The 19875-nt window shown below is 46.3% G+C and overlaps 2 protein-coding genes across 6 annotated transcripts in view; both read right to left on the reverse strand.

Annotated features, from left to right (window-relative positions):
* The window catches only part of rps6ka2 (ribosomal protein S6 kinase, polypeptide 2), a 57989-nt gene extending 42304 nt beyond the window's left edge, over nt 1–15685 (reverse strand). Inside the window, exons 1-2 of one of the 3 annotated variants that reach the window (XM_049008076.1) lie at nt 7708–15685; nt 2863–3078 (exon numbers count right to left, since the gene is read on the reverse strand). Coding sequence is in view for 2 of the 3 variants with exons in the window: in XM_049008074.1 (XP_048864031.1) it covers nt 11387–11500 (114 nt within the window). In the remaining variant the exon portion in view is untranslated. The remainder of the gene's footprint in view (nt 1–2862; nt 3079–7707) is intronic. The other 2 variants (XM_049008074.1, XM_049008075.1) reach the window with 2 other exon arrangements.
* Nucleotides 15686–15756: 71 nt separating this feature from the next.
* Nucleotides 15757–19763, reverse strand: rnaset2 (ribonuclease T2). 3 transcript variants are annotated; one of them, XM_049008096.1, is made up of 10 exons: nt 19627–19763; nt 18984–19075; nt 18759–18813; nt 18430–18479; nt 18079–18136; nt 17821–17888; nt 17316–17429; nt 17089–17134; nt 16667–16738; nt 15757–16521 (listed from the first exon to the last, which is right to left on the reverse strand). In XM_049008096.1, the coding sequence occupies exons 2-10, from the start codon at nt 19058–19060 to the stop codon at nt 16297–16299; spliced, it is 765 nt and encodes a 254-aa protein (XP_048864053.1). In that variant the 5' UTR covers nt 19061–19075; nt 19627–19763; the 3' UTR covers nt 15757–16296. The 3 variants fall into 3 exon arrangements, with proteins under 3 accessions (XP_048864053.1, XP_048864052.1, XP_048864051.1); XM_049008095.1 differs by having other exon boundaries at nt 15757–16515; nt 19642–19761; XM_049008094.1 differs by having other exon boundaries at nt 19642–19761.
* Nucleotides 19764–19875: the final 112 nt, after the last annotated feature.

Consider the following 19875-nt stretch of genomic DNA (forward strand, 5'->3'; position numbering starts at 1 on the left):
CCGCCGTCACCATTGTGGTAAAAGAGAGGGAAGAAGCACATGTCTGACAACAGCCATGGTGCGCCTATTAAACCGCATTACAGCAGCCTTTAACCTGCAGCAGGACATTTTGCATTATTCCTTAAATAAGTCACAGTGAAGTATTTCAAATTTTCAGATTTCTTTGTTATGCTGACACAAGGTGCTACGGCAAACCTGCTATTTGCAGCTGACTCAGTGCTTCTGAATCAATATGATGCTGCCAACACGACTAACTGTTAGTAGCTATTTATAAGCAGAACGTTTTAAAAGACGTCTTTACAGCAATGGGCCAGACGTCTTTACAGCAATAGGTCAGACATCTTTACAGCAATGCACCTACGTGATCTCCGTATATATATTTTTTTCATTTTTTAGGGCCATGAATTTTTGAACTTTAAATTAGATTTTTTTTCATATAAATGTTCTAAATATGTTTCTGTATGGGGTGATAAAATGGGAGCTTTCACTGTGCACCTGTGGGAATTAATACTGAAATGTGTGGCAATGAAATGCTGAAATGGCAATTTAATGCTGTGTAAGGGTGTCAGTATAGTGGTACATAATATGTAATACTGATACAAAGTCAGTGGCTTTTTCAGAGAAGAACAGGTCAGCAATGTTGATTCAAACTCTCTTTCATCATAAAGACAAATTAAAAATGATTAAGCATCTGCTGTCAGCGCTGACCGAGCGGCATACAGACTACAATGAACGCAGAATACATTCACTAATAATGTATACCACATTCACTAATAATGTATACCACATTTACAAATAATGTATATCACATTCACTAATAATGTATACCACATTCACTAATAATGTATACCACATTCACTAATAATGTATACCACATTCACTAATCCGCTGGTGCTACCCTGAATAACAATGCGGATCGCCTGTAATTCCCGCAGAAATGTCGGCATCTTCTCTTCATTCATTTATCCCTGCAAATATGTCCACTTTCTGGAGCCCGCAGCGCTGTTACATAAGCCCGAAGGGATGCAGCCAGCATGCAGAGACCCCAAGCTGTCACTAAATGTTATTCTCACCCTTTGCAAACGAATTGACATAGGCGGGGGGGTCGGGGGGCAGGGTGTGGTTGCAGACACAAAGATCAGAAGCCATTCGGTCCTTCTCTGTTTTATGCTTATCAGGCATACAAAAAATACACCGTACATAATGTTTGAGCAGTGTGGAGTGCAATGTGGTGGAGTGAGTACAGTGTGGTGGACTGCAGTGTGGTGGAGTGCAGTGTGGTGGAGAGGCGCCATTGCTCACACGGACGCCCACCCCTACCAGATGACACCCCCGTCTGCCGGGCACCACGTGTCCCATGAAACCACGTCCGGCATTAGAGCCTGAAACATTGTGTAACTCGGAGGTTTAACCACGTCGCTGCTGGTATGTACCCAGAAAACGGAACTGGCCATTACCATTTCCTGTAATAACATGTGTTATCACTGAGCGGAGATACTTTGCATTCTAGGCCAGTCTGCCCCCTCCTCTCCCCCAACGATGCAGATGACTGCATGGGTGCCGCCCACCAGGTGCTACACATGGACAATGTCGCGTTTCCCCTCATTACATTTTCGGTGATCTGGGTCACCAGCTGTCGACGGTGGGCAGCTTACACTGCAGAAACAGGCAGCGCTGCATAATTTTATAATTCATCAAAATAATGCCCTTAAACAGAAACACAGTCCACTGCCAGTTGGCTAATGCATATATATATATCCAAGGGTTTGACTCTATTCGCACACTGTCGCTGCCAAGCTGCCTCGTCTGTTTTTACTCACGTTTCCCACGGACTGAATTCACTGCATATGTCTGCTGCCTACTGCCCAGCAACACCAAACTCATGGCATAGTGACGGACAGGTGGGACTGCTGCTCACACGCTTGTGGGCTCGATGCCAGGGTACGAAGGCCTAACAGAGACGTGGAAACGTCTGATACTCCATCCCAGCATGCCCTGCCCAATGAGACTCTGCCCATTACATGCACCACCCAGTAATACTTTTTCATGCCCAGCCCCATGAATATTCCACCCACAATATGACCCATCCAATACTGCTCCATCCCCCAATGAGCCCCACCCAATGATGTCCAACCCCCAACATCTTCTTCCCAATGATGCTCTGCCCACAATATGACCCAATATGACTACACTGCTCCACTAGCAGACTGCTCTGGCAGAAGAGGCCTTCACTTACAAACTGTTCCAACATGGCGTCTTTGTGAGAAAGGGTTGTTCAGACAGCTCCTTTCTGGCCGACTGGCACCTCATAGGCCACTTCTGTCTTTGTCACCAGCTCCTTCTTCACTCCTGCAGTCTTAGGTTCCTCCATAATTCTCTCTCTGCACTGCTATGCTACCCATAGATTCCTGTCCCTCATGATTATGGAGGACTCTTTCAGCAGTCACTGAACTAGCTTGACTGCAACATGTCGCGCACACGTGCTCTCTTGGGAGGCTACGTTGTGTGGGTGATGTGTAGAGGGCCATCTTGTCACTGCCCGAGGAGAGCAAATGCGCCTGTCCGCACCACTCTGCAGGACAGGGGCAGGGAGTCGCAGGAGATCCTCAAAAGTTGGAACGTGGAGCGAGCCGCTCTCTGTCCCCTTACTCCAGATACAACATGACTGCCTTTTCCACGTTTGTATGTCACACAAGCATGCTAGGAAGCGCAGGTTATATTCTGATAACCGCTTGGAGGGCGACAGACTGTCTCTGTCTGTTTATTTAAAGGTTTTCTCAGCCTAAACCACTTTACACTTTGTAACCCAGTTTTAAAATGAAACCTGCTTGACATTTTCCCCTGAAATGCCTGAATGCTCACCCTCTGTTAATGTGAGGGGTCACTTGCTGACCCATGGCAGCCAAACACCACTGTTTCATCTCCAGAGAATCGATCCATATTCATGCTCACAGCTTCCCAGTGTTCCTGCCACACTCCCAGCTCCCGGGCGGCTCAGCATTCCCGCTCTCTCCCTCGGGAAAACTCTCTTTGACGTCGGACTGGAGGCGTGGAGCCTGAGACGGTGGCTTCTCTGCTCTATGTGAGGCGTGAAAAATAATTCAAAGAACCAAAACATGAATAGTTTTAAAATGATACGCGCGAGGTCTCATTGGCTTAAGTCAGACAAAAAATAAAACAGGAATACGTGCTGTGGTGTATCCATAGAGATGACGTTTTATGTATCGACAATGGATTGATTCATTAACCATTCTGAATATTTTGCTCTGCTGAAGCATACTGCCGAGTCCAGGCAACAATAATCTCAGAAAAGATAAACAGATAAAAGAGAGACAAGGTCCAGAGCCTGTATGGGGAGGCATCGAGGAACGGGGCGGCTTCTGAGGGCTCATCGAAGGACTGGTGTCAAAAGCAGAGCATAGTCCTCAAGGAGTGAAACTCATACACAGACAGGTCTAGATACTAGTGTAGCTTAATATCTAATCTTCTGCTGACCAAACCAACACCTGGAGGGGAGACTGAAGCCTCGTCTTACAAACATAGCGGCTAACAGGCGCAAACGTAAAGCGATGTTTTATAATACACCTTAAAATCATGCTGACGGGTTAAGGAAAATGTTAAGAAGACAGAAAATAATAATCATTTGTCCTTCACTTCTGCAATGTGTGAGAATAAATCTGCAGGCATTTTTGCTTTACTGCAATATGCACAAGGTTGCATTTATCACACAGCATCTCTGCAGATGCTTCCTAGATCAAACAGCAAGGAATTCAGGGTTTTTCCCCCACACTATATTCAAGAATGTTCTGTCTGACCCCGAATGGGGCTCTCTCAAAGCCACTGGGGAATCTTTTATTGTCGGCTTCTTCACACATAAAAACGACGACCACACCAAAAGCCAATCGGACTCTGGGTCCATGTGCCTCCCCTTGCATGCTCCCGTACATAATTTTTACACCAGAGTATTTACTGAGGCGCCAGTAAGCTCCATCCACTGGATGTTTCCCTCCAGTGCTGTCCTCAGCCTCTTCTGCAGTCAGCCTCATAGCAGCCATTATTGCATGACCATCCTGCTCACTGCACGCTGGTGTCTGTCAGACTGACTCTGCATCCTTCTACCCACCATCTATTACCACTCATCCAGGACAGGAGGCCTCTCCCAGGGACGAGGAGGCTCCAGGAGATGCCCTGGATGGGATTCCAGCCACTATATATTTGTTAAGCAGCGAGTCCCAGTGTTTAGCTACATAAATATGAGCCAGATGTTCAGAAATAAAATGCCTTTAATTTTAACCAGCATTACTACCGTTCATAATGAAGAGGCTGCCACTGTATTTATAACAGAGCTGACCAAAGCATCAGACTGAGTTTGTATCTCTGTTTCTTGACCTGTTAACAATTTGCTTCAAATCTGTTAATGGCTCAAATCACTTTAATAACAACACGATTACTACCCGATTGCTGGTGCTCACAGGATGCGATTTCTTTAAGAATTACTTTTGGTTTCTATTTTGTGTATCTTTCTTGATGCTGACACGGCTTTCAGCATGCAGAGGCCACAGGAAAGAACTGTGTACACTGTGTGGCCATGAGCTCCACCAGGAGCAGGAGCACCTCCTCTTTCACTCAGATAGTCGCCTCCCTACAATAAAACCAATGAAAGAGACAGAAAAGTGCTTCATATGTTGCTGTGGATCCTACAACGTGCTGGACATCGAGCTCACATTGCTTGAGTTTGTTGCGTTCTCTAAGTCACATGTGGTGCTTCCGTCAGGCAAGCAAAGTGCCGGATTATGAAATGTGATTTCCAGAATGGCAGCGGTTTCCATTAAACGCCGGACATTAACGTCCCCTGAAATTGGAGACAGTTCTCTCAAGCATTCGCCTCTCCAGAGTCAGTTTATGGAATTCAGTAACAAGCATGGATCCGGCTTATTGCTATAGCTGGATATCGATTTTCTTCAATGAGCGTGCCCACACTTGGCTGTTTATCTTGGAAATCCGGTTAGCACTAATGTGGCTTCTACCACCGTAATAACTATCACACAATCTACCGAGATGCTAAATGAATAAAATCTGCCAAAACGTTCCACTTTCCGCTTCCGGCCGGGTGTCAAAAGGCTTCAGACTGGAGTTTTCTGACTGTGGAATATGGGATAGCTGTGGATGTTTCGGTTGAGGGGTCAGGGATGGGCGATATACTGAGAAATGCATAAACTGTCTGTTCTGTTAGCGGGAAAGTTCAGTCTGAGTTTCGGGGTTTTTGCGTTTTGGTTGTTCAAGTTAGAGAGCAAAAGCTCTGTAGTACAAAGGCAGAGATTTGGGTACGGGTGACAGGGACGTGTCCATTTCAATGCTGTGGGAGTTTAGGGGCGCGGGGGGCTGATTTGGCCCCTACCAATGCTGAAACCAAACCTACAGCCTGCTGTACTGCGAGGGAGAATCAGCCCATATCATCATCAGCTCACTGTGTCCCATCGATCTGTTCACTGTAACAAAGCCCAGGGTGTTTCCTCCACTGCCTCTCTGTATGTAGATTATCCAAACCACAGCACACTCAATCATTAACATGGTCATTGGCCTGTTTTTTTGTCGTTTAACTGTTTTTCAACTATCATACCATATAATAAATAAATAAAATATATCATGCGCATAAAAATCATGAAAAAAATTAAGGGTCTTGCTGGGGTGGGTGATCCAGGCCTGCCCTCTTTGGTGACCCCTGCACCCCCCCATGAGAAAACAAAAAGCGACAAAGAGGCGGACTGCTATGAAGCAAACCCAGCAGCAAGCCCAGCTATGTGAGGATGCGGCTTATCCGGGATGCATCTCACACAGGATACTGTGTTTGGAAACACCCAGCTTGGGGCTGCAGTCATTACACAGTCAACTGGGAGCAGGCGGAAAGTCAATATGGGAATACTGGGGAAGGAAATCAATCACAACAGATGTTTCATGGGAGACGGTGCCTTAACATGCTCTGATGACTGGGATGTGCACCGTTGGTCAATGCTCAGCAGCCATTTATTTCAGTAGCATTTCATATATTTTACCACTGTACTTCTACTGTACTGGACAAACTATTTGATAATGGAATATTTATACAGTTTGGGCATTTTGAATCACTGTAAATAAAACATTCAAAATGGATTTTATGTTTATCGTTTCTGGTTACTCAGTTACGTCTGTGGTTGCAACGTGAATAATATTAACGTAAAATGTCAGATATAAATAATGAACATGTTATAAAAATCTACTAAAACCGTTTTGTAAACCACTGCAAAGACTACTATTTGTTCTGCAGCCACCACATCGGTTATCTGTTTTACCTCTCTTTAACTCTTTTGGTTTTAATGATTGTTTTTCTCGGTACAGCGACACCACTCCCTACTGAGGTAACTTAAAACCGTCAATTAGGCTGTAATGTTTCTCCATCGAATAGCTGCGTTTCATGACAGCAAATTCACTGGCTTATGAAGGAATGGTGGCTGTGAAATTGCTCCGTTTCGGAGATTAATCGCAAAGCACAGTGTCGGTATTTTAAATGAAATGTCACACAGTAAGCGAAATGCGCTAAAAAATCATTATGCTCTCAGCCGTCTGGTGTGGGGTTAGGGTGTGCAGGGACAGATCTGATGGCAGCCCTGCATGATTGACATGCTCGTTTGCTAACAGGCCCGTATATAAATGTCTGTCTCCGCAGGCGACGTATCACAAATGAGCGCCTGTGAAATTCCCAGTGTTATAAATGTACCTTGGGATAATATGTACGCTTCCTCATTAAAATGATTTTTAAAATTAAGATAAGGAAACTAACTGCCGAACAAGTGCTTAATGTCACACTAAAACCTTCGATTTTGAAACAGTTAAGGAACGGAAAGATGGTTTGGGTTTATTGCTATTAAATATGCCCGTATCTCAATATCTCCACGTGCGAAGCCAGGTGACCGGCAAAGCTTCGGACGGGATCCGGGCTCCGGGCTCCTAACCCTATAGACATTCATCTGTGATGGACTGGTCCTTTATTAGGCCTATATAATCTGTAGTCTTCTCGTTTGATTATCACATTTTAGTTCATGAAGTACACAATAGTACACTGATAAATGCAGTATGTTAAACAATCAAAAGCATCATTTAACCCAGACCACTTCCGCAGTAAGGGGTTTTTCTTCAACAGAAAGTCCATAACTGAAATAAATTAATTTCCTTAAAAAAAAGAGGTTACACGTGTTTGTGCTTGTTATTTGAATTGATCTTAACGTCACTCATTTGTTAGAGCTCATTAAATCTTATACAATAGACTGATCAATAAAGAGTGTTTTTACATCGTGATTTATTTTCGGTTAGACGGACTGAAATGTCTGCGCAAGATACAGGATCAATCTGACGAGATTTAAGAAAATGAAAGAAATTTAGAAAGCAGCTATTCCTAAAACTGAACCTAAACTAAACAAGCATTTTTAATTACAGTAACCTAATTAACCAGCGAATAACGTTACACTGTAATTACAGCTTGATTATATAAATAATGCGTGTAGATAAACACACTGGATGGGCAGATATACAGCCTATCAGTGGATCAGTGCGTTACTTTTGGTCCCCTCCCCATACGGGCTTGTTTATTTATCGGTACCACGGTTCGGGGCGACTCCACCATGGACAACCGCACACCTGCATGCGGTGAGCCGAACCTCGGCAGAAACCCACCTCCAACCTGCAGAGACTGGAACTCTTGGACCTGGACTTCTTCTGCAGATAGACGGAGAAGAAGCGGCGCACAGTGAATTTGCGCATGTTCGCGTCCATCTCTGTGCCCCGGCTCGGTGTCGGACCTCCGCTCTTCTTCCAAGATAATCCACAGAACAGCAGAACAATGGGGACTGACTGTCGCTTCCTCGCTACCTTTCGCTATGCCATGACGGCGCTTTCTGCGAGATGCAGACTTTCAGGTGGTTTTAATTTAGATTTTTTAAATCGCGGATCGTGCTTTGAAGCGAAGGGGCCATTTAAACCTATGCCGCCGTCGGCGGCCAGTCCGTCCCCCTCTCCCGTTCAGCTGCAGTGCGATTGCTTCCCCTCCGCTTCACGACGTTTATGAGTGTCCTCCCAGCCCGAGCAGACGGAGCTCTGACTGTACGCACCGGCGGCCCGTGGGGAGGCGAGGGCGACGGAAAGCTCCCACCCCCGGCTCCAGTCCACACGCGTTAATAAATCCCCCATCTGAACGCCAGCCCGCCTCCCCGCACCTGGGAATGGCTGGAGCTACACAGTGTCCTGCCAGAAGGGCCATCAAAGCAAGATATGGGCCGGGGGAGACTCTGGGCAATGGTTTTGTGTATTATGGGCTTCTGTTATAGGTATATATTCCTCTTACCGGATTGCCTTTTTATACCAGCATATTAACTCTGGTGACTCAAAGCATAACAATTTACCAACACAGGTCTCTCAACTAACCCTACCCATCCAGCTACCGCTTATTTAAAATTCATACCAAGAAATACCTTGATTCAATGCCGTGATATTTGCTATACTAGTATCGTATAAGTAGTGAATTCCTGAAAACAAATCCACTCATATGCAGGTAGCCAAACCGAAGGTACAAACCGCAGTTTTAACTTGCAAACCGTTTAAATTGCTTAACCTTTGATTCCATAAAAATTCACCATTCTCTCCCATGTGAACTGTAGGTGTAGGGTGTGAATTAGCAGCTGGGAGGAGCAGCCTTTGCGAAAAATCGTTGGCTTGGGAACAATTTCCTGCAGTGAAAGGGTTCTACAAAATTGGGTAAAAGCCCCTTGATGTATTAGTTGAGGTGGAAAGCACAATTTAAAAATAACTGGTCACATCTGATGACTAGGTTAGAAATGCTTGTGTGTGATCACTGGAGGCTGCTTGTGCTAAATGCTGGTCCTGCCACTCGTGTAACGTGGCACCTGTTCTGAGGCTCCTGGCACGGGGGCACACTGGCACGCTGCAGTGACGCTGCCAGTCACCCGAAGGGCACCACACTGGACAGTCTTTCATTGGCATGACAGGAGACTTACTTCTTGAATTAATGTTGATAACATGTTAGACAGCGGTCCACCCTGTTACCAAATGGGACAGATGAGGTGAAGCGGCCACCGATTGGGCTCACACACACACACACACACACACACACAAGACTTCACATGTATTTGAGGGCTTCAATTGAATGAACAACACCTCATGCCAAAATGTTTTGTTACAGACTCGGAGTGTGGCGCATGCAGGGGAAAAAAAGATGACAATCCACTTATGGTTCCAAGAGGCAATAGGGGCTTACTAAACAACAACAGAACACACAGGAAAATCACAAAATAAGAGGGACCACAAGGCGTCAGAACCAAAGAAGGGAAAACACCACAAACAGAACTATGACGACCCCTACGAAGGAACCCAGGCAAAGTAGCACAGAATGACATTAACAATGACTGACCAACAAATAGAACAAAGGCAGGCACTTAAATACACTGATCACAATGACTAACAAGGGGCAGGTGTGGCTACACAGAATTAGGGGCAACAAGGAGCAGGTGAGGACAATAAAATCAAACTGATCATTAAGGGTAGTACAATTAACAGTCAGCAAAGGGCAATTAACAGGCAGCAAAGGGCAATTAACAGGCAGCAAAGGGCAATTAACAGATGGGGAAAAGGACCAAACATTAAGGGAAACAAAACTAGGACCAACCGAATGAACAGGAAACAAGGAGGAAGACAATGAACATTAATTGGTTGAGACTGGCCTCTGGCCAGCCTCGAACCCACAACCACAAAAGGGGAACCCTGAGGTGATGTGATGCACATCTCCATTCCTGAGGGGACACGACAACCATCTGTATCACTGAGATGCATTGTTAGGATCTCATTGCGAATCGTGTCTGGTGCACACTTGAAAAAGTGTGAACTTTTACGCTGGTGCACCGATGTGAATGGGTGAATCCTTCCATCACTAGTTTTTATACGATAAGCAGATGACCTTTGACCCCATGTGAGTCTGTCCCCAAACTCTCAGATCCAACAATGTACAGCACTGTGCATCGCTAAAGACGAGCATTAGTTGGTTGATTAGAATGAGTCAGGCTGGTTAGTCAGACTGGTTAGCCAGGCCGGTTAGTCATCCTCCAAACTGACAGGCATCAGAGTGGTTCGTCCGGACTCCTTGTTTTATGAGAATATCGATCCCCGTTCAGTCACATGCATATTGAGGCTCGTGAAAGTGTAACACGTTTCGAACAAAATCAGTCACCCTTTGAAAATCAATCTTTCACCCAGTTTCCTCTCAGGGATAAAGTTCATTCCAGACACCTCTGTAATCGGAGAGTCTTCTCCGGAGGTGCCTTTAGATTTTGACGGGGAAAAGCACATTTTTCGTTATGTGCAGATTCCCAAATCTCCCTTCAAACATGTTCCTCTTCTGAGTAAGCCTAATAAGGCTGAGTAAGGCTAATTGTAAATATCATTAATATAACAGACTATGTTTTAATGGCATTCTTCTGTATTTGTGGTTTTTTTCTTAGCACATTCATTATGAGTATTTTGTTTGGTCCTGTTGTACGAACGCATGTTCACGGATGTAATGTACATCATAACAGCAAAGCTTAGAGGCTGAATCATGGTGATAGAGGTCCTTTGACACGCTAGCAGGGAGTATCGTAGGAACTAATTTCTCACATAATACATCACAGCCAAGTTCTCAATGGCCGTTGATACGTGTAGAGCTCGACCAGGATGGGGAAATTATCATAAAAATTGTATGCCCATTTTTAGCTGAATCCCTATTGTGAAACACCTTACAAATCTGGAACTGAACTGAAAAGTCAGATCTTTTTAGGACATCCATTAACTATATCCATGTCAACTTCGATTTACAGAACACAGTGGGTATTAAAATATCCTAATTTGTTTAATAAAAACTTCTTATATTAATCTTTTGTTATTCATGGGCATAAACACAGATTATTTCCATCTCCTTGCTAGCCGACTGCTCAGCCTGTAATATTGTTTTTCCAAGACACAAAATAAGTTTCACACGTTAAATTAGTATCCAAAAAGGTAGGAGTGTGTCCTGTTAATCACTGACTGGGTTGAGTCAATCTTAACTCATAAAGTAAAAAGATGAAAGTGGATTAATAAGTTATTCAGAAGTTGGTTTACATTGGGTTAAACCTGTCAGTGACTAACTGAAATATCCATTTTCCATTGGTTTCAAAGTTATGTTTTACTTATTACTACATAAAACACAGAAAAAGGTCCTAACATTATGAAAAAGTTGCTACTTCCAAAGTACTACGGTATTCACTGAACTGAACCAACATTCTGATATGGAAAAGCCATCTTCAAACAAAAAATACATAATATTCACCTGCATGGTGAACAGAATCCTGAAGGCATGACCTGTGCAGTAAACAGCATCCTGATGGTGTAACCTGTGCGGTGAACGGCACCCAGATGGCGTAATCTGTGCGGTGAACAGCATCCTCACAATATAACCTGTATGGTGAACAGCATCCTGATGGTATAATTTGTGCCGTGAACAGCATCCTGACAATATGACCTATGTGGTGAACAGTATCCTGATGGTATAACTGTACATTGAAAAGCATCCTGATGGTGTAACCGTGCAGTTAACAGTGCCCTAAGGCATGACCTGCACAGTGAACAGCATACCTCCAGTGTCATCTGTGAGGTAAACAGCATCCTGACGACGTGACCTGCAGGGTGAACACTGCCCTTGGTGGCAAATACTCAAGTAAGAGTTCTCTGCCAGAGACTGTGTTTACTAGTTACATTTCTGTAAATGAGTAATGAGAGATGAATATGACTGGGCATACAGGAGACTCATCAGTCATTGGTACAGAAGTAATCTGTGTCCTGCCTGTTTTCCTAATTAAATACTTGCCATTTGTATTTCAGCTTAATGAGAAACCCTCATTGCTGCGCCCCTCCCCCCCCACATACACAAGCACGCACAGCATGCACACACCAGTGACAGATTGCTAAGAAAGGTCTAAGTTTTGGGAGTGATCCACTGGCTGTTATATTAATGCCCTGACTTTTTCTAACCCAAACTTCAGAGTAGGTCATCCAAATAACTTTACATTGATGGATCAGCATATTCATGTAATAATCCTTCAGAAAGATTCACCGAGAAGATAAATATGTGTGTGTGAAACACTAATCCTGGTGATGTTCTTAAGATACCAGCCATTTATTGTCTATAGACTTCTTCTTTTTGGGAAGAGACATTTTTAGCTGTAAGCCCCTGCTCACAGATTTTCTTTCTTCCTGTGAATCATCAGCTTTCTGGGCCCTCAAAAGGTATCCCTAACAAGCTTTAATAAAAACATTCACAGAGAGAAGAAGATCCCCCTGCTGAAGGCACCACTGTGCTGAGCAGATGCTTTTTCAGGAAATCCCAAGCCAGCTCGAGGCCCTTAATCTGCTCTTTTCCACTTGTATTTTTGTAGCGACGGACAGCCCCGGTGACAAGGCCCTGAAGGGTGGGATTATGCTGTTAAAAACGGAAGCTTGAATCCATGTCACAAAAAATCTCTAGCAAGTGCAATTATGTTGTTGATGCCATGCTGAGTGTGGTGTCGGAAATGAGGATGTTAATTTTCAGTGTCTTTATCCATAAATCATTGTCGAGTCTGTGTGTCTACACTTTGAAAAAGAATATATATGGAGTGACATCTCTCACATCTGAATTATTCTGAAATGGCCATAATTTTTATATAAAAAAAATTACTTAGGCAAAATGACAGACCAATACCCTGCAGTCAGGGTCCCCTGCACAGCCATGCTCCCACAGACACCATCTGCGTGACTGACACAGAGAGAAGTGCTGACCACAGCTTCTGACAGGCGACCAGGGCCTCGCAGTCAGGGTCCCCTGCACAACCATGCTCCCACAGACACTATCTGTGTGACTGACACAGAGAGAAGTGCTGACCACAGCTTCTGACAGGCGACCAGGGCCTCGCAGTCAGGGTCCCCTGCACAGCCATGCTCCCACAGACGCCATCTGTGTGACTGACACAGAGAGAAGTGCTGACCACAGCTTCTGACAGGCGACCAGGACCTCGCAGTCAGGGTCCCCTGCACAACCATGCTCCCACAGACACTATCTGTGTGACTGACACAGAGAGAAGTGCTGACCACAGCTTCTGACAGGCGACCAGGGCCTCGCAGTCAGGGTCCCCTGCACAGCCATGCTCCCACAGACGCCATCTGCGTAACTGACACAGAGAGAAGTGCTGACCACAGCTTCTGACAGGCGACCAGGACCTCGCAGTCAGGGTCCCCTGCACAGCCATGCTCCCACAGACGCCATCTGCGTGACTGACACAGAGAGAAGTGCTGACCACAGCTTCTGACAGGCGACCAGGACCTCGCAGTCAGGGTCCCCTGCACAGCCATGCTCCCACAGACGCCATCTGCGTGACTGACACAGAGAGAAGCGCTGACCACAGCTTCTGACAAGCAACCAGGGCTTTGCATATCGATCCACAGCCAGCTGACTCAGTTTCCCAAGCCGTCATGCTATTCTGCTGTATACAAGAGCAGAAATCCATCTATGGCATTTAAGGCCTGAGCTTTGTTAGTGAAGTCACTTCCTCGTTTGCAGAGGTCAGCGGTATTTTATCTACAATGTCCAGAAACATGGTGAAAATCGGAGCGCGGTTCTCTCTGGTTGGTAAGAGGGCACCATGGCAGGATGCCCTGTGGTTACGGTGGCCCAGATAGCACTGGGGCCTCTGTGTGGCCTCCTGACACAAGCTTGCTGCACAGGAAAAGTGCTGACTGGCGAGAATTAAGTTACCGGAAAGGGGCCAAGATCATGTTGCGTTCTTGCTGCCAGCTGGGAATTTAAACGATGGTCGCGTGGTGTGAAGCCGGTGCCTCACGGAGAAGGCCGCCATGATGACGAGGGAATGTCAGGACCAAAACGGCCCTGCCTACACCCAACACAGCGAGACATACTTCTCGGCGAGGAATCTGCTACATTTATTATTGTCTTTTTTAAAACCGTTATTCATGTTCTAGAATGTTCTGACACTCCCCTGAATCTCTGAAGTGAGATTAAGCCTCGCAGAGTCTTCTTCTCACAGGTCCCTTTTGTTTTCTCTGAGGAGGATTATGGGATTGAGGGTTAAACGCACACACACACACATACACACACACTCATGGGGAACCAGCATTGGGAGAAGGGGGGGGGCACCCTCACCTTGCCATGGTCCTCAAAGGGCATCTTCACGCTTCCCTCTCTGCTTGGGGTCAGGGGGGGATTCTCACTGTCTAAATAAAGGCACAAGGTCCTTCAGGATTACAGGAAGGCTGCCGGTACTGACCTGTTATCTGTGGTACCTGCTCACAGCCCCCCACCCCCCCTCAGCCCTGCCTTTAAAAATGGGTTAACAATTCCCAAGGCCCTGGTGGGCATCACACACGGCACGCAGGACACGCAGATTATTCGGGGGGGAGGGGGCACATCCTGCCAGAAGGCCCCCCCATCATTTGCAGAAACCTCATTATGGTCAATGCAGGCCTTCTGACTGGTGTGGGAGAATACTCCGCTTCAGCACATCCACTCCCCCCCCACATGGAAAATGTGACTGGACAGTGACACTGAGTCCGGATGACCCTCTTATATGACATTTGTGACCAAACATACTCCAGAAGCACTGCAGCAATCTTTCTGGAAGCTTCCTCCATAATCAAAATGGGTCCCAAGGTGATCACCCAACCTGGTGCTTTGATGCTGTGCTGCGATTGCTGAGCCTAACGTGACCCTGAGGTGACCTCAGGGCACCAACAGAGATGAAGGTCACAGGGTGAGAGTGCACCTACAGCACGCTGAAGGTGTTTGCTACAGTGCACTCTGCCTTTGTGTGTTTTGGCTGGGGGGGGCAGAGGTGTTGCCTCTGTAATTTGGACGTCAAACTGGTCTTTTCCAGCCAACAGCCTCAGAGACACTGGAACATGTGCATCCAGCAGAACACAATGACCGCTGTGGCCATTCACCCATTGCTTATCCCCTTTAAGGCCTGGGGGGGGGGGGCACAGGGCACCAGGGTATTAGCTGGTATGTTGTAACTTAACACCCAGAATGACATTGAATTAGGTGACTTTGTTACCGACCTGGTGCCAAAAACAAATGTCACAAGCGCAGATAAGTGTGGGAGTGTTTTCAGTGTGATCCTCCTTTCAGGGGGAACAATTTCAGTCTGAGATGGTAAGTAGCTAAGGCAGTGACCTTATCTGTTCCTGCCACATCACACGATGGGGGTGTAGTCTATGCGCAGACTGCGGAGATGTGCTGAGGGGAGCTGAGGGGAAGCTACCGGAAACTCACAGCTTACAGACCCTCGTCGCCGCTCATAAAGCGTTCAGCGCTGTACACAGCGAGAATAACATTATGACAACTCAGGGCTAGGTGGTTTTGGTCCTGGCAGGAAGTGAATATCACAGGGCAACATGTTCTATGAAGAGGAAATGATTCAGAGCCCTCGTGGTGTTAAGGCATGTGTTAAGGCTATAGGAGGAAACGGCAATGGAATCGACCATTTCCAATAAACCAAGTAAAAAAAGCAGAAAACGTGGATATTGACAGAATGAGCAAACGTCTGTTTAAACATGCTGCCATCTAGTGGCATATCCACCCCAATGCAGGTTCCGGTTAAAGCCAAAGAAACAGGAAGACACACAGAGACACACAGAGGGGAATCCATGTTTGTCGTCCTGTATGCATTTTATTACTGTACAGAACCACTTGTATCTGAATTCAATCTCAAAAGCACCGAAAGTAAGATCAAGTCAGATACGGAGCCTGAGAAATCAGCAGGGACTCCGACAGCCACTCTGCTGGGAACGTGACTGCATAGGAAGTGGAGCATGTTAAGCCCCTGCTACTGGCTGTCAATGCCACCTGCTTCTCTGGAATTCCCTGAGAGGAAAGTCCCCCAATTCCATGGATCCCCAAGCCCCACCCGAGCCCATCACCCATTTCATTACACCACCACACAATCTAATTAAACTAATCAACCAATTGACCTCAGTCTGAAAGCACTTAATTAAGGGAAATCATATGGACTGTTAGGGAAATATCACAAAGACGCGGAAAGGATGATACCCCAAGGGGGCAGGATTTGGTCACCACAGAGACACCTATCTATCAGTATTTTTTTACCCTTAACCCTCGCCAAGCACCTGAGAGATTAAATCATGATTGATACAGATCCCCTTTACAAGAACAGCTGATTAGTCATCCCTTCATGGTAAATACCCACCCCCCCGCTGCTTTGCACTTTTATAAGGGGGGTACACCACAGGCATCGAGCTGTTACAGACGCCGAATCCCCCCCACTCGTCCAGCTCGTAGGCCAGCACGTCGTTCAGGCCACCCCAAACATCTGCCTCGTGCCCCTCACAGTCCGTCAACTGGAATGCCCGGTCGAAGCAGATCTCAATCTGGCCCAGGGCCTGCTCCATCTGCCCCTGCAGAACACCACCATGGTGATAAACATTGTAAAGATAGCTGCATGCAGACCACAGGTGGGAAGTTTCTGAGACGCAACAACTGAGTGTGTATACACACACATGCACGCAGGCAGGCACACATGCACGCACACAAAGAACTCACATTAAGATGAGTGCACTGAATCTTTGGCTTTGCACTGTAGACACTGACAATCACCCCCTCGATCTTCTCCAGCTAAAGCAGGAGGAAAACAAAATAGTATTCAGAGCAGGGGCCTCGGCCCAGCAGAACCGGGACATGGACATGGGTCCAACGGGCATGTGGACATGCCACAACCACACACCTCTGTCTTCCTACGAAAGACAAAGATGGAAAACTATTCCATGAACTACCATAAACTACCATGAAAGCAGAAGGGGAATAAACCCATGACAGGAAGTCAGGAAGTGCAGGGCATGGTGATCAAAGTCAAGAGTGCAGTGAAGATCAAGGTCAAGACCTTCTTGGCAAGCAACAACTCGAGAGACATTTTTACGCAAAGGGGTTTGCGGTGCTCTGCATTGGTCAAGTAATGGTTCACTCACAGAGTAGGGATTCTCTCCTGGCACGATCCCGGCTTGCGTCAAAACCCTAAAAGTCAGATTAATCAAAGTCGTTACTTAGCCTCTGCCACGCCTCAGGATCATCAGAAACAAGCACCTGCCATCACAGAGCCTGTTTATGTTGGAGAAACAGCCAGTATGACCTGACAGACATGGCCGGATTGCGGGGGATTAGCCGGGGGGGGGCTGGGCTGCACGGAGACACCCACCCACTGAGGTCCAGCTTGTGGTAGAGATCCAGGGCTTTGCTGAAGTACTTGTGCTCACTGTTCATGGCCTCCTCCTTGGCAGCACAGGTCCCATGCTTCGTCCACTCGTGCTTCCTGAAGGTGCAGACACATTGCACACAATTTACTGGGGGGGGGCGTTAATGTCCTCTATCCGTCATGGTGCTAGGAGCCTGCGCATACAGTCACATGGCTGCTGTTGTCACAAGCAGGGTCACCGCTGGAAAGCAAAATACACACATAAGGAGTGAGTCAGCCTGCACCACTCCAACTCCCCTCCTAATCTGGGCTTTTGTAAGATTAATGCTGGGGGGGGGGGGGCAGCCTAATCGGATTTCCCAGTGCCTGGTTATTCTGATGTGGCATCATAACCTCTCATGAAGGTGTGGGTGAAGGCCACTGGGGGGGGTGGGGTCACATCCGGTCCTCTCTGCAGCACCGCAAAGTGAGCACCGCTAACTTCCCAAATCTGCATCACAGAACATACCAGAAGGTAGCAGAGGGGCCGGAACTCAGAAGGTCAGGCCACCATTTCCTCATCTCTGGCAACAAATCCTGACAGAAAGCCAGGAAAAAATACTGATTATTTACTTAATATGTGGCTGACAATGATATACAAGTTTCTTTGTGGAAATATGGCCTCAAGTTTCTGCTTTAAGGAAAGGCACCCTTCAGATGCAAAGTGGGATACCATGGATACATCACTACAATGAGGACCCCCATTTTATTTAAAGGGGAGCAGTACCTGTATTTGACTCTCATTGAAGTGCCAAGACGAATTACACATGTTTCCTTTATTTGTCCTGGAAAAAAAGATGCCAACCGTAAATCATAAGAGAAGAAGCAGTTTCACATAACAGACTGATATTGTTGCTATCAGAACTCTTTAAGATTCCATGTGTGAAAAACGTTTGCTTGAGTACTGCAATGGGACGAAGCAGCCTTAATCACAAGGTCATCTGCAGCAGAATCTCAGAGATAAGCAATACTCGCGGACAGAGCGGCGCTCGGGGACAGAGCGGCGCTCGGGGACAGAGCGGCGCTCGCGGACAGAGCGGCGCTCGCGGACAGAGCGGCGCTCGCGGACACATCATACCAAAGTCCGTGAATGGTCCAGTACGTCAAGTTGGTTTCACAAGACTCCATCTAAGAAAAATGAGATGACCACATGGTCACACATCCAACCCACAGCCCCACCGGTCATGAGCAAAACCCACTAGACCTGGTTCTGAAATCTACAGATCATGTTGCAGTCAGTCCTTGTCAACGCATCGTTAATGTCTACTCATCTGAATATGCTGTACTGTAGTTACTACTAATGGTTTAGTTTATGCTGTCCTTTGGAGTAACAGGTCATTAGACAAAATTTCTGTGATGGGTTTAAGTTTTGAGAAACTGCTGGAAACGACAGATCACTTCACTTACAGAACAAAACGTCTGAGGCCACTGGTGAGTGAGAATCAGCTTGTCCCATTCATGTCTGTATGTACACAGAAACAGTAACGCCAACAATCGCGAAAAAACACCCTACCGCAAAATTTCTGCTGATACTGCAGAAGCAGCACTGCACAAAGGGACATTCAACACATTTAAACACAGTTAAAACAGTTCTTAAGCAACACTTATGTTGAGAAACATGTTGTCACTTACGCCTCGATCTTGTATGAAGAAACGAGCAGACCGCAGCTTAAGCAAAGCAGGGCGGTGATACACGAGTAGCCCATCATCAGTGAAAGGGGAACCTGTGTGTAAGACAGGGGAAAAGGCTGACCCCAAGCAATATTTACTGTCACATGACCGGCAGAACACGCACATTATATACATGATAATTAATTCAGACAGCGTCCATGAAGCTATAGAGTACGCGATCACCATCAACTGACATGTTTGCGTCGGGAGATCACTCCAGTTAAGCTATATCACTGGCCACCATCGGAGATCACCGTATATCATACGGCCATGCTTAAAGACTGTACTTTGCTTGGCGTAACATTAACCAACGAGTGATCGGCATGTTGTTTTCGCTCGATCTTAGAAACTGAGTATAATGAGAAGTTTTTGGGAAGTTTACGGGCGGATGCAGTTGCGTAACCTAAATACGAATAAGCGAACACAGTGTTACAGTAACACGCTAATTAAAAACATTTCAATCATTTCAAGTTTGGGACTGTCAAGTACTGTTGTTGAAGAGCAGGTCCTTTAAAAAGGAAAGACTCTTACTTTTCATTAAACTTGAATGGCTTCACAAATGACATTTTGTCCCAAGGAACATACACGGTGCCCTCGGAGTTACCTGGATTTATCTTACTTTTTCTTCACTCGGTGACAGCCTCCAGAGAGATGCCTGAACGCTCCCGCACATAGATCATCACGGCACAAACTCCCACCTACCTCCCAGTTCTTCCTAAGAGACCGCGTCAATGCGCAAGCGCACACTGAGTCACGTGTTTGCTCGCTCCCGATGCGGCTCCGAGCGCGAGCTGGGTGCGACCGAGAACATTGGTACGCGCACCCCCTATAGGAAAAATACTATAAAAAAATA

Source organism: Brienomyrus brachyistius, chromosome 3 (genome assembly GCF_023856365.1).
Source record: "Brienomyrus brachyistius isolate T26 chromosome 3, BBRACH_0.4, whole genome shotgun sequence".
Taxonomy (NCBI): Eukaryota; Metazoa; Chordata; class Actinopteri; order Osteoglossiformes; family Mormyridae; genus Brienomyrus; species Brienomyrus brachyistius.

What these genes read in the sequence shown, in the direction of transcription:
- rnaset2 (XM_049008094.1), bottom strand. Translation starts at nt 19,695, where the DNA reads ATGTGCGGGAGCGTTCAGGCATCTCTCTGGAGGCTGTCACCGAGTGAA. An exon ending in TCTTCATACAAGATCGAGGC is followed by an intron (nt 18,814 to 18,983) that starts GTAAGTGACAAC and finishes GTGTACATACAG; the next exon opens with ACATGAATGGGACAAGCTGA. An exon ending in CACAAGCTGGACCTCAGTGG is followed by an intron (nt 17,135 to 17,315) that starts GTGGGTGTCTCC and finishes TCTGACTTTTAG; the next exon opens with GGTTTTGACGCAAGCCGGGA.